This window comes from Microtus ochrogaster, linkage group LG2 (genome assembly GCF_000317375.1).
Source record: "Microtus ochrogaster isolate Prairie Vole_2 linkage group LG2, MicOch1.0, whole genome shotgun sequence".
NCBI lineage: Eukaryota > Metazoa > Chordata > Mammalia > Rodentia > Cricetidae > Microtus > Microtus ochrogaster.
Genome location: NC_022028.1, coordinates 19010831 through 19022522, shown reverse-complemented (window position 1 = coordinate 19022522; position 11692 = coordinate 19010831). Strand labels below are relative to the sequence as shown.

The 11692-nt window shown below is 40.4% G+C and overlaps 1 protein-coding gene across 1 annotated transcript in view; it reads left to right on the top strand.

Annotated features, from left to right (window-relative positions):
• The window catches only part of Prim2 (DNA primase subunit 2), a 181348-nt gene that overhangs the window by 103546 nt on the left and 66110 nt on the right, over nucleotides 1–11692 (top strand). Inside the window, exon 8 of the mRNA XM_005359889.3 lies at nucleotides 576–643. Coding sequence (XP_005359946.1) covers nucleotides 576–643 — 68 coding nt within the window. The remainder of the gene's footprint in view (nucleotides 1–575; nucleotides 644–11692) is intronic.

The following is an 11692-nucleotide window of genomic DNA, read 5'->3' as shown; positions in this document are numbered from 1 at the left end:
GAGAGAGAGAGAGAGAGAGAGAGAGAGAGAGAGAGAGAGAATCTGTATTCCAGTTATTTCACTTTCATGATTGCTTGGCCAAAAGTGCAAGTCCCTCTCCTTACTGTCATCATTATCTTAGAATCATACTGTAAAGTTAGGGATGATACATGTTAACATTTAGAGCTTTTTCCAGTTTTATTTGCAGAGATAATGTGCTTGTGAGTAGAAGCTTTTGGACAAACTCAGAGGACCAGGGCTCAGATGGACAGGGCTCTTTGCTTGCTTCCCCCTTTTCCAGTTCAAAGCCCAGGAACTAATTCTGTGACCTCAAGATGCTGTAGTTAGCTTTGTTTTGTTTTCTAAGACAGGCTTTCTCTGGGTAGTACGGGCTGCCTTGAGTTATCCATCTGCCTGTCCCAGCCTTCTAAGTGCTGGGAATATGTAGTTACGTAATCCTGATGAGTTAGTAATTCCTTGACTTAAGAACAGAAGTGCCCCTTATGTTTGTGCACTGCCTGCCTGGTTTTCACCCAGCACTCCGGTTGCTTACAGTGTGTCTCTTACCACTTTACTGACCCTTTTCTCTGTTTCAGCTAACAGCCAGGTCCCTGCCTGCTGTGCAGTCAGATGAGCGACTCCAGCCTCTGCTCAAGCACCTCAGGTAATAGACTTTTTGATGTTAAACCAATTATAATTTTTACTTGCTTGATATGAATACTTGCTATCCTTGACTCTAGAATACTGAGCTAGTTCATTTCATTTAACAAAAATGTATAAATTATTTGTTACATTTAAATCAGGCTGAGTAGAAGTGACCAATTTAATGGAAAAATATAAAATTTATGTGCATTTTACTTAAGCATAAAGGTATACTTTTACTTGAAATTTAATGGATGAGGCTTGTTTCTAAATATAAAAATAGCATAGCTTCAGTATTATAAATAAAGGAAAAATATGTCATTACTATTTACAAATAATATTTCTTCCTTTTTACTTTTAAAAAACCCAGTATTGAAACAGTGATTTTATTGAATTTGCTTTTTCCCCTTTATCACAGACATATAAGACTTGCCACTTTATTGGAATTATTCTAAAAAATCATTCTTAGTGATTACATTAAAATCTTCTATTACAGTTGTGTTATATATATTTATCATTATATTGAAGATACTTAGGCCATTTCTAGTTCTTTTGCCTGCAGTAATATAATTGAAATGATCCATGGGAGATAGATAATGGGAACCATGCAGGTTAAGCCAACTAAAAGTGTATGAGTCCTACTAATGACCAGACTAAGAATGGGTCATAGCATAAATATTAAAAACCAAGAGACAGATATTGGGGTTCAACCTGAAGATCAGCAAAGCAAAGCAGCCAAGCTACTAGAGAGCTCTTACCTCTATGAAATCTTCAGACTGAAAGAGAGGGAGTTCCTGTCTCATCCTGCCTTATATTCCTCTCTAGTGATGGGGTTAAAGGTGTGCATCACCACTGCCTGGCCTCTATGGCTAGTGTGGCTACTGGGATTAAAGGTGTGTGACACCATTGCCTGGCCTGTATGACTGATTGGTGTGGCTGTTTTGCATTCTGATCTTCAGGCAAGCTTTGTTTATTAAAATACAAATGAAACATCACTACAGTGGGGTCATGTCTCCAAAATGTCTCTTGGTGCCCAAGCTCGGGTGCAGTGTTTTAAAAGACAAAACCCATAATACATCAGTGCTCAAGGCGGGGTCATATCAGTGAGGGGTTTGGAGTGGCCTAGTAGCATCTTTATTCTTGCAGAGCTCAGCCGTATTTTTCAGGCACTTCATGACAATTATTTTTGATTTATGATTCATCTTAGCTATTTTGTTTTTATATTTAAGCTTGTACAAACATCAGTTTTTTTGGTTAATATGTCTGAAATATGGCCAGGGTCACGAATATTCCAAAAAACATTGCCAAGGTGGATGTGGCTGTTGAGGGATAGAGTGCTGGGAAATGTCCAGGCGGACACAAAAGATTGCGTCAGCTTAGTTACTTCACCATGTGCAAACCCTTGCTCTTATCTGTATTTTAGGCTATTTTATTAGAATAGTCTTTCAGAAGCAGAATTACATTGCCAAAATGTATGGACCACTTTAAAGATTTCAGATGTATGTATTTCTTTTCAAAATGTTCTGCTTATGTTCTTATACTGTACATGACTACCCGGGCCACTTCAGCCTTGAAAGAGGCAAACAGCCATGAACTGTTGCAGGATAACTTAGTCATAACAATGGCATTGTGGTCACATGCATCTCAGTTCTCATGAAGAATGGCTTTTAGACATTTTATTATCCATTTCTGTTTTATGCTGAGATTAACAATCTGTATTTTTTGCTAAATTATTGATAGCATCTCCTGACTTTATTTGATCTCGGGTACTTAAAAGTATAAGAGCTTGTAACGCTGTTATATTTGATACAAGCAGTTCTCTCTAAATTTTTATTTAGTCTACTAATATTTATATTGTGTAGTCAACGAAAGTATTGTTTCTCTTTAGGGTTTCTAATTTTTAAGTTTTTAAAAGATTTATTTATTGTAGTTTCATTTATATGCAAATTTATGAGTATTTTGCATTTCTATATGTATTTGTATATATACATATTCCTGCAGTGCATGCAGAGGTCAGAGAGGGTGTCAAATCCCCTGGAACTGGAGTGACCCAAGGTTGTGAGTTTCTGTGTCAGTGTGGGAGCTGAACCCTGGTCCTGTACAAAAGTAACCAGTGTTCTTACCCCCTGAGCCGTCTCTCGCTTAAGCTTTCCCTTCTCCTTTTTTAGTCAGAAATTTTATATTTTGTTTTGTTTTTTTGTTTTGGTTTTGATTTTTGTTATTTGCTTCCTCTTACCTTTCCTTTTTTCCCTCTGGTTCAGTAGCTTTCTTTTTTTTTCACGTAATTGCTTTTGGGGGTAGGGATGGGAGTGTGATTAAAACTAGTGTTTCCAGAGCTGAGAAACACACATCTTGTACACATTTGTTTCATATCTTAGAGTTATATTCATGTGTCAGGAAACCTAGACCTCAAGTTTGAGTATACTGTTCAGTCTCCTTTTTCTGACCCTTGTAAATCTTTTGATTTTATCTTCACAGTATCTCTTACTTCACTAGGTTGTGCTCTGCCCTTACTCTCTCTTCCCCTCTTTGATAGAGTTCACATCACTGCCAGAGGTGACTACGTTCTTGGCTTTAGCTCTTCTCTCTACACGCCTGTCCCCCTCCCTCAGCCTCCACCCTGTTTCCTTCTGTTTGAAGCCCGGGCTTGGTACTGCCTTGGATGTCCTGCTAGTAAGAACTGTAACCTGGTGAATGGGCAGTTCATGTGTCATGTTCTCTGGTCATGTAGTTCTCTTCTTAGTCTGGCCCAGATGCCTTCCTGTAAATGGAGACTTTGCTTTCATTTCTCAGTTGCCCAGACCAGAATAATCGCATAGAAACTATATTAATTACAGCACTGTTTGGCCAATGGCTCAGTTGTAAATTTAGCTAGATCTTAGTATCTTAAATTAACCCATTTCTATTAATCTAAGTATCACCACAAGGCTGTGGCCTACTGGTAAGTTTCCGGTGTCTACCTGACTCCACCTTTTTTCTCCCTACATTCAGTTTAGTTTTCCTGCCTAGCTCTATTCTGCCTTGCTAAAGCAGCTTCTTTATTAACCAATGATAATAAAACATATTCACAGTATACAGAGGGGAATACCCCACATCACCTTCCCATAGGTAGTTCCTTTCTCCTAGGCTACCTTCATTGCAGAATTTGATGCTTTTCTTGTCTGCCCATTGCCCAGTAACCAGGAAAATATCCGACACTTAGGAAGTACTATGTGCTTTGCAGAGTGATGTTCAAGTTATGCCATTTATGCTTTTTTTTTCTGAATGAAATTTTTATTTTGTATAAATTAATTTCCCCTGATAATTTTGCTGGTTCAAAATATAAGTCAAAGAGGTTGACTCTTGGTGCTAGTGAATACTTGATTCATGCAATCATGATAGATTCTTCATCTTTCCACCTCAATATGGTAATTGTCACCTGGAATTTAGATTAACTGCTGACATCTCTTTGAGTCCTTGAAACTTGCACAGACTGTATATTCGTTTAAGACTTTTATTCTCTGTGGAGTTCATTTATGACTGGTTGCTAGGCAACCAGGACTGGATGTTGCTTTTTTTATTGTTATTAAACCAAATAGCTTCTCATTTTATTACTGTGTCAGAGACATCTGTAGGTAGGGTGGCAGCTGGTGTGTATAGCTTGGCACTTCCTGTTCTACAAAGTAATCCTACAAAATGTATGCCTTTCAAGTTCATTGGATTGTTTTTTGGCTTCAAGCACCATGATCTTCTCTTATCTTTCTTTTTAAAGGTCAAAGTGGCAAAGAATTGGGCTGAGGGTTTAGATAGCTCAGTTGCTGGTGAGCATGAAACCCTGGAGGATGGTCTCTTCAGCAGGACATCAACAGGGCGTGCAAGGTAGCACATGCCCTTGGGAGATAGAGTCAGGGTGAGCAGAACCTCAAGGTCAATCTCCACTATAGTAAGCTGCAGGCAGATCTAGGATGCATTAGACTCAGTTTAAAAAAAAGCATGAGAAGGATGATCACTTGATCTGAGACATTCTAATGGTAATCTTGTTAGGAAAAAATAAATTATCATTGATTTGCGTGAACTTTATAATTTAAGTGTGACCTAGAGGAGATAGACTTTAGAAGGTGTTATTGAAGTCATTATTTGTTCTAACTTTGATGTCTCTAATGATCAAAGATGAAATATGAATAGCATTTGAATTAAATTTGTCAATAAATTTCACTTGGGAGATAATTCAATTACCTGTAAAAGTTAAGGGAGCAGTACAGGGGAATTGCTAAATTATTTTACAGCATTTAGTCACTCAGAATTCATGTAACACTTTGCCAACCTAATAATCTAGGCCAATTCATATATATATGTATATGTATGTTATGTGGAAAGGATTGACTTTATTTATTTATTTTTTTTGAGACAGGGTTTCTCTTTGTAACAGTCCTGGCTGTCCTGGAACTCTCTCTGTAGACCAGCCTGGCCTCAAACTCACTGAGATCTGCCTGCCTCTGCCTCCTAGATGATGGAATTAAAGGCATGTGTGCACACACCCCTGACTAGGAGTAACTTTTTGTTGTTTTCTAAGATAGGGTTTCTCTCTAACTTTGGAACCCATCCTGGAACTAGTTCTTGTAGACCAGGCTGGCCCTTGAACTCAACAGAGATCCACCTGCCTCTGCCTCCTGAGTGCTGGGATTAAATGTGTGTGCCACCATTGCCCTGTGGTGTTTTTATTTTATGCATATGGTGCTCTATCTGCATGTCCACCTGCATGGATGTGAAGAGGGCATCAGACCCCATTACTGAGGGCTGTGAGCTACCAAGTAGTTACTGGGAATTGAACTCAGGATCTCTGGAAGAGCAGCCAATGCTCTTAACTGCTGAGCAATTTCTCCAGCTCTAGGCTAAACTTTTAATGCATCCAGAATGCATCAAATAGTTATACTGATCTGTTAACATCATTTAAAGTAATGAAATCACCTTCCTTACACTGTATTATCATGTCATATTATTATTAACTGCTTGTTTGATTCCTGTTCCTAGTGCAGTGCATTTGCTTAAAATGCCCATGTTTCGGTTTACTCTGAAGAGTGCACCGTCACTAGCCTTCTGTCAGACAGGCAGCCTCTTAAGAAAGCTTTTTCTAGTAGGCATAGTGAGCAGGTGAATAAGCTCTCATTTTCAAGTCCGAACATTGTGTTGGTATTCATGTGTCAATTGTGGTAAAAATGAAAGTAAATGCTCAGAAATGGTTTAGTAAATTAGGGCTTACACCAGCCAGAGTGTGCGATGCAAACCTTGCTGATGCGAATCACACAAGCATCGGCTGTTTGCTAGCTCTGCCTCGTCACCTGTTCCAGTCTTTGGCAGTGCCTTGAACTATTTATTTCCTTTTATTCATGCATCAACACAAGCTTTTAGCTCACGGATTATTGCAAAGATGTATGTAATAAGCTAATGGGATTATTATATTTAAAGTTATTTGGGGTCTATGTAAGAAATTCATAAATTATATGCCTTCAATTTATAACCTTAGAGTTACATTTTTCCATATTTATATCAATGATCATGTGTTCATAAGAATATTTGTGAAAAGTTGACCTTTTGTTAGTAGTTACCCATTGTATTACTCTGATTATGTACAAAAAGAGTTACTAGATATGGCCCTGTAGCTACAATATATTTTCTAGGGGGAAAAGAAGCAAAATTTATGAACACATACATGTGCACATATGCCTAATCTAGAGAGAAGGGAAAGTAGAAGGACTCAGGCAAAGCCGTGTGTGCATGTGGATCACTTAGGATTGGAGAGATGGCTCACAGTTAGCTGCATGCACTGCTCTGCAAGAAGACCAGCATTTTGCATCCAGGACTCACGTCAGGTGGTTCACATCTTCTGTATGTAGCTCCAGCTTCAGGGCATCTGACACCTTCTCCTGGCTTCTGTGGGCACTTGTACTTATGTGCACACACAGAGAGAATTTTAAGAATTAATATTAAAATAATTTAATGCCAATTAGTGTGCTCAGTAAAATATGTAGTTATGTCACATTTGAAAAAGAAAAGACAGAGATAAATTCTTGCTCCCCAGCACAGCCATTGCTGGCTTTGTTGTAACCATATGAGTATTTGTATGTTATTATAAAGCCATACTTTAAAACAGGTCTTTCACATAGTGGAAAATTTACAAAGTAGAAATTGATTTTCATGTCTACATATTGTTCAATGGAGGGCAGCTTTATCTTTCGCTTAGCTGCTCTCCTTCTCTTGAATCTTTAGTTTCTGTGTGACCAGGAGAAAGGTACAGTAGAGAAGAAACATTCTTAAATCTCTTGTTCTAGTTTTTTTCTAACATCAATTGGCCTCTAGAAGTAATAAAATCACTTCTCTTCTGCCGGGTCAGTCCAAAGCTCTCACAAAGTGCACAGTGGTGAGGGTGGAGAGAATGGCTTTCTGAAAAGGCCTGGGAGTGCACTGCAGTGCCTGCTGTGACACACTCGTGAGCAGCTGCAGATGAGTTATGTGCTAATCAGTTGACGTTTGTGAGATGCTCTGAACCTGTGCTGTTCCTTCCAGCAGCCAGTTGTCAGACACAGCTACCTAGCGCTTGACTAGTATACCAGAGGAAACTGCATTTTAAAATAGCAGGGCGTTTTCTATTTCTGTCCATTTGAATGCAAAATTCAAGAAGTCATTGTTTTTTACTGCTGAGTAGTACTCTAATATGTATATATTCCATACTTTCTTCATCCATTCTTCCATTGAAGGGCATCTAGGTTGTTTCCAGGTTCTGGCTATTACAAACAATGCTGCTATGAACATAGTTGAGCATATACTTTTGTTGTATGATAGGGCATCTCTTGGGTATATTCCCAAGAGTGGTTGATCCTACTGCATGTACTGGCTTTGTAGGAGCCTAGGCAGTTTGGATGCTCACCTTACTAGACCTGGAAGGAGGTGGGAGGTCCTTGGACTTCCCACAAGGCAGGGAACCCAGACTGCTCTTTGGGCTGATGAGGGAGGGGGATTTGATTGGGGGAGGGGGAGGGATAAGGGAGGCGGTGGAGGGGAGGAGGCAGAAATCTTTAATAAATAAAAAAAAGCTTTAACAAAAAAAAAGAACAATAAAATAAAATAGCAGGGCGGAGAGTTAGTTAAAACTAGTTAGTTAGTTAGTATAAAGCGAAGTTTGGTATGGCTCGCTATCAGTGTCTCTGAAGGACTCTAGTACTGAAGGCTTGGCCCTCATATAGTGGTGTTCAGAGGCAATGGATCTCAAGGCTTATAACATTGTCAACTACAAAAGCCATTGCTGGGTTAGTAATTGAATTTATTGTTGGGAGTTGGAAACTCGGGAGATAGGGCCTAGTTAGAGGAAGTAGGTCACTACAAGGATGCCCCAAGAGGCTGTATCCCTCTTGTTGTGTGTGTGTGTGTGTGTGTGTGTGTGTGTGTGCGTGTGCGTGCATGGTGTGCTTCTTGGCCACCACAAAGAAAATAGCCTTTCCTCTCACATAGTTCTGTCTCCATGACATTCTGCTTCACCTTGGGCCCAAAGCAACAGAGTCAACTCACACTTCTGAAAACATAACCCGGTCTAAGTAGCTTCTGCTGGAAGGTGATTTTTCTGAAGTATTGTCACAGTGGAAAGAAGACTCACATGGGGAGCTTGTAAAAGCTACCCTTAAAGGGTTGTGGTAAGACAGCTGGGTAACTCACGGTCATGATAGCCGTATAGTAGGGTGGACCTTTACTTGGTGTAGGTTTTGGCTCTTTGCACACCTGAGCTGGTCACCTGTGAAGGGCTATAAACGTGCTTCCTACATGACTAGCACCCTCCTGCCTCAGCCAAATGCTAAGAAAGATGACAGGTGTGTGACTCCACCCCTGACTGCAAAGTTCTTCATGGCAACTGTGGAGGTTTAGATGAGAATGGCTCCCATATTTATTTGCTTGTGTAGTCTCCAGTTGTGCATTGTCTGGGAAGGATTAGGAGGTGTAGCCTGTTGGAGTAGATGTGTTCTTGTTGGAGGAGGTGTGTTTTTGGGGGTGGGTTTTTAGGTTTCAAAAGCCCCCCTTCTGCCTCCTTCCACTCTCTTATCCCCCTCCCACCTGCTGCCTATGTTTCAGGATGTACAGCTCTCAGCTACTGCTCCAAATCCGTGCCCGTCTGCTTCCCGCCGTGATAACAATGGACTAAACCTCTAAAACTCTAAACGAGCCACCAATTAAATGCTTTCTGTTGTGCATTGCCTTGGTCATGGTGTCTCTTCATGTTCTACATAGAACAGTAACCAAGACAGCCACAGCAACTAGAAGAACAGTCATTTTTAGTTGTTTATGTGGATTTGTCTAGAATGCAGTCTCTATGAGAGTAAAGAATTTGCTCGTTTACCTTTGTTTCCTCATTACTTCAAACAGTGGCTGCCATCAGACCCCAGTGACCATGCAAATCTAGTGGATGAGTGAATGAATGAGTGATAGAAAATTTTAAGCTTTTTTTTAAAAAAATAACTTTTACTATTTATTCATTCTTCTTTTTTTAAAGTTGCTAAATACTGAGTCTTAATGAGATGGTAGTCTGTTGATGCTATTCTGAGTGTCTACCCCAGAGCCTCACTCATGCTAGCCCTACCCCTGAGATGATAATTGGGACCCAAAGTCACAGAGCTTCTCATCATTTCCAAGGGGATGTTCAGCACTTTACCTTAGCAGAGTTCTGTCCTCATTTTTGTGACTTAAGACTGTTCCATGGACACAGGGCTTTCTAGTCCCATGTGACCATAGAAGATGTGTGCTCTGGGACTTGTAAATCTCAGGGACTTGTATTTAAGTAACAAACCTGTTAGGAGTGTGATACCTGAAACAGAACCCTTAGACACGATCATACTTCAGTGGCTGTTTAAAGGAAAGTGTGTTGTGTGACTCATTGAACTGTGATTTTTTTAGCAACAATCTCGTCAGCTGTCCCCACACCTTTTGCCACCGCTGCTAATATTGAACAAACAAAGCTACACAACTTCCCCAAACATTGTATCCTTAATATATGTGGACAAATGTGATGGGATAGTCCTAGACTAATGCCATGGACAGGGTAACAGTTTCAGAAACATTCTGTCCTCTGGGAGCTATTTGTAAGGGAATGGAAAGGGTTTTTTTATGTGTTAATTTTATGTGTTAACTGTTGTTGAGACCAGTCTGGTTTAGGGATTGACCTAACTGGGGTGATGGGGAATCAACAAATGACAGACACAGGTACAGAAGGGCTAGCATTGGGTGGGGACCAGCAGTGGTAGTGGAAACACTATGCTTTTTATTCTGCACAGCAAACAGGAGGGGCGGGGGTTGGCTGATCCCAGTAGGGGCTCTGTAGGGAGCAGTTCTAGGCTGAGTCATCCTGGAGGAGGAAGCTGCAGCTGATGGTTTTTGCACACTGGTTTTAACTAAGGGTCAGTCTTTGGCCAACACCTGTACTCCAAGCAGGGGACAACTTGGCTGGTCCCCTGGCCATATGTGGAAGGTTTGATCACTCCTATGGGTCTGAGGCAGTGGGCTCATTGATGTGGCCATTCTCCTGACAATACACTCAGTACTTCATTCTTCCCATCTCTAAGTTTTCATTATTGCCTCCGCAGGCACTCTTTCTTAGTCTTGGGTATCCTGAACCAAACAGTCTGTCTCATTACACACCTCCAGAATATGCGCCAAGAGCGGAGAGAATATAAGAAACTTACTGGTGGTGTGGGCCACGTGGGGACAGAGAGCAGCTGTACCGGGGTAGCACTTACCTGCAGCCTGCATTCCAGTTTTATTACTGCTACTCCTGCTATCCACAAATGCAGATTATATTGCATATTGTCTGATGATAGTTTTCTGTGGAACCTTTTTAAAAATGAAATTGAGTAAAATTCATGCCAGTGGAAAATAATTTATATTCAATTTTGACAGTTTTATTGATTGTGTTCTCATTTGGAATCACTGTGGACTGACACAAGGTAGATACCATTTACTGGGGATTTAGCCTTGGGGAGGATCTCATTTCAGTTTCAGTGGTGACAGCTGCCGAGTGAGTTTTCTCATGATGCCCTTCGCAGCAGGAAATGATATGTCCTTACTTCGGCTTCCCTGAGTTTCTGTACACCCAATAAATCTACATTGCAGGGGGATTCCGCTTTCTAAACGTCCGAATAGCCTAGCTTAAGTGATCAGAGTGTTTTTTGTTTTTTTCTTTTACTGTCCGAAGTGGGTAAAACTGTGATTGCACCGTGCAGAGACTCTTGTCTCCTCTCTCTGAGACTGTTTTCCACCTGTGCCGTGATGCCTGTGGCTTCATTTGAAAAGGTTAGGCTGGGACTTGGATACTTTCATAGAATAATCCAAGAGATTGCAGCTTATTTTGAAAGATGCTTTAGTTTACTTTTTAATGCCCCAAATAAATATAATTGTCTGGTTCACCAAATCAGTTTTGATTACTTTCGCTTTCTTTGCTGCTTTCATGTTTTATGTGGTATAAAAAATATTATTAACTCAAGCCTGCCACTCAGAGAGGGGTAAGTAGTGGTAACCTGTTTAGGTTCTCTGGACTGGGAAATGCTTGACCGAGACAGGCAATGTATTTTCTAAATTACTGTCTTAAGGACTTCAGAATCTCTCTGTTGAGGAAAGACATTCCTGGATGATGGGAGAGAAACCCTTTTACTGTAGCTCCGAATCACACTGGCATCTCATGGTTTCTTACAAACGAAAGAAGGGTGGACAGCTGCAGTTGCGTGTTGAGGTGGACCAGACTATCTCAGATCACAAGAAGTACTATCTGGAAGCTTGGTTTTTCTCCGAAATGAACCTTAGTTTATTTTACCTCCACAGCAATCCCAATTCAAGATTGCTTAAGGGCAAACTATGCCTACTGTGTCTAATACCTAGTTCCCAAGTAAGTTACTTAAAAACAAGCCCTTTTGCAGTAGACTGAAAGACTCCTTAGATTTTTCTCTATCTATAGCGTATGTTGTGCCCATGACTCAGGCATTTTAGTTTGGCAAGTAGAAGTGAGGGCAGGCTAGTGACTGTTCTGTAGGTATGCCTACCTAGCCTAGCCTTCCAAAGG